The 2747-nt window shown below is 40.0% G+C and overlaps 1 protein-coding gene across 1 annotated transcript; it reads left to right on the top strand.

The window, feature by feature from the left end:
• Positions 1-1759: 1759 nt before the first annotated feature.
• On the top strand, positions 1760-2389 carry LOC107656489 (putative nuclease HARBI1). The gene is made up of 2 exons (XM_016444371.1): positions 1760-1913; positions 2009-2389. The coding sequence occupies exons 1-2, from the start codon at positions 1769-1771 to the stop codon at positions 2380-2382; spliced, it is 519 nt and encodes a 172-aa protein (XP_016299857.1). The 5' UTR covers positions 1760-1768; the 3' UTR covers positions 2383-2389.
• The last annotated feature ends 358 nt before the right edge of the window (positions 2390-2747 follow it).

Below are 2747 nucleotides of genomic sequence, written 5' to 3'. Positions count from 1 at the left end.
TCGTGAGTTCACAGTGACGTGTCATGCAAGGTGTTATGCAAGACAGAATCAAGTTATGAGTACAATGTAATGAAATTAAGTTGATTATGATTTTAACAATCATAAATTATCGATTTAACCGTTTCCATGTGTGTAACTAAGTGAATATGAAGCTTGAGTTAGAAGGTAAAACGCCACCTGGTGGAATTTCGTTGAAGAGATATGATGGGAAAAGAGGTGGATGTGGACAGCAGAGAACATATCAAGGAATTTAAGCTACAGCTCGTACGAAAAGCAAATACACATGTGAAAAAAAATGACATGGGTCTAATTACATGACCATGGTTTTGAAATTGTACATTTATACGATTATAGATCTACTTTTTGCAGCGTGACTTAAATGTTAATTATGCAGAACATAAAAATACATTATGAGAGATTGTATATACGTTTCCTTCTTTTCTCTGATTCTAAAAACCAATGTGATTAAGAATAAAATGAATAAAACGTTCTGGAAACAACCGACAACAGTGCACGCGTGACGCGCATTGTTATTGTTGTTATTGCAACGTCAACTCACCAGAGGGGTATTGCACAAACGCAGGATATGGGATTAAGCTGGGATTTTCCAGTTATCCTGGTTGCATTTAGCCCTGACTCAGTTGCATGAAAGCAGGCTAAATTAAGCTAAATTATGTTACTATGGAGATTTATTCTTTGCAGCTAGCCTGCTCCAGAGCAGGTTAACAACCAGGCTAAAATTAATCCTAGTGATTTATCTGTTAGTTCAGCTGTCAATCCTACTAGAAATTAATGTGTTTTACAGTCACTCCATGGTCTTCTGTAAATATGTTGCATCATTTTAATTATCCTGCATTAAAATACTAGATATACTGTCATTCCTCTAAGTATGCCTATTTTAGTGTTATTATGAAGACTGTTCATATTGCTGTCAGAGGTTTGATGAATACATATATTATTGCAGTTGTTGAGAATCTAAGAAATGGCTGATGAAGTTGCAAAGGTGGTTTCATTTAAGTCCATGACGAGGTCAATATGTAGTATATATAGGCTTAAGTCCGATTAAGGTGTTTCCTCTTAACGATGGCGTGCCCTTTGTTGGATGATGTATAGACGAGGAAGTGTTAATACTCAGACATGAAAAGATTCAGGCATTCAGGCATGAAAGAGTCTTCCGGGACAGATCAGACCCGTTGGCCTTTGCAGACGAATATCTGACTGAGAGGTACAGATTCTCGGGTGATGGCATCCAATATCTGTGTAGGCTGCTGGGTCCAAAGATACAACACAGAACAATGCGGAGCCACGCTCTCACTGTCCCACAGGTGGTCTGTGTAGCGCTGCGATTCTTAGCAAGTGGTATGTTCCTTTATTCTGTTGGAGATGCTGAAAACCTCAATAAAGGCACTATTTGCCGCACGATAAGAAATGTTAGTCTAGCACTGAAATCACTTGCGCACATATTCATCACCTTCCCTGGCCACAGAAGATTCCACCACATCAAGGAGGAGTTCTACAAGATTGCAGGTAACACTAATTACAGATTACAACAAAAAAGTGTTACATTAGCACAGTCACAGTAGGAAACCCATTTTTTACAGCTTTCCCTAATGTCATTGGTGCAGTGGATTGCACCCATATCTGTATCAGACACCCCTCAGGGGCACATGAGGGAGACTGTTAACAGGAAATCGTTCCACAGTATCAACGTTCAGATAAGAATGATTTATGGTTACTGTCAGCTGCATAAATTATTTCTGTGCATTAAATGACCTTAATAGGTTACATGTTATTGTTACAGATGATCTGTGATGCTGACTGCCCTATCACAAATTTAGAGGCAAAGTGGCCTGGCTCGGTCCATGACTCCAGAGTCTTTCGGGCCAGTAGAATTTACCAGAGACTCTCACTAGGTAAGCCACCCCAATTTTTTTAAGCACCTTGGACATCATGTGTGTGTCAGAAGTTTTACTCTGCTAGTTGTAAGAATTATATTTTGTATTCTCAGGTGAGTTCTCTGGTGTGCTGCTAGGAGACAAAGGCTATGCCTGTGAGACATTCCTGTTGACCCCCCTTGCAGACCCCCAAACTCCAGCACAGCAGGCTTACAACCATGCCCATGCCAGAACGAGGGCTCGAATCGAAATGACCTTCGGCCTCCTGAAATCACGATTTCAGTGCCTGCACCACCTGAGGGTCTCCCCAGACAGGGCCTGTGACGTGACTGTTGCCTGCACAGTGCTGCACAATATTGCCAGCCTAAGAAAAGAAAGGGCTCCCAGAGTTGCTTTGGATATTGTCTGGGACAATGCTGCCATCTTCCCAGATAACATAAATGGTAGACTGGTCAGAGAACAATATATAGCAAATTATTTCAGTTAATTTTGTTTTGATTTCGCCTATCCTTTAATAAAGCATAATGTATGTCACTCTTTCATGTGTGCATGCATTTTGTTTGACATTAGTAGCACACACTGTGTGGTTATCTTCCCAAATTCTAGTTCCAATTCACTGGATCAATAACTATATAGTGTACTGGACATTAATGAAAAAGGTACGAGACCACAATGTTTTTGTATTTTTTTTATTTTGCTGTCATCACTTGTCAGCTTGGAGCTTTTGAGAGAAAAAATAACGATGATTAATACATTGTGCAGTCATGGTTGCAGTGTGAACTGAAATCACTTACTTCTCTCTAGTTTCTGGATTTCCAAGTCCAGTTTCCTCAGTGTCTTGCGTTTAATTTC

This window comes from Sinocyclocheilus anshuiensis, unplaced genomic scaffold (assembly GCF_001515605.1).
Source record: "Sinocyclocheilus anshuiensis isolate Anshui unplaced genomic scaffold, SAMN03320099.WGS_v1.1 scaffold1931, whole genome shotgun sequence".
NCBI lineage: Eukaryota > Metazoa > Chordata > Actinopteri > Cypriniformes > Cyprinidae > Sinocyclocheilus > Sinocyclocheilus anshuiensis.
The sequence above is the reverse complement of the archived record's forward strand: the minus strand, read 5'-3'. Positions and strand labels throughout refer to the sequence as shown.

What these genes read in the sequence shown, in the direction of transcription:
- LOC107656489 (XM_016444371.1), top strand. Translation starts at nt 1,769, where the DNA reads ATGACCTTAATAGGTTACATGTTATTGTTACAGATGATCTGTGATGCT. An exon ending in TTACCAGAGACTCTCACTAG is followed by an intron (nt 1,914 to 2,008) that starts GTAAGCCACCCC and finishes TTGTATTCTCAG; the next exon opens with GTGAGTTCTCTGGTGTGCTG.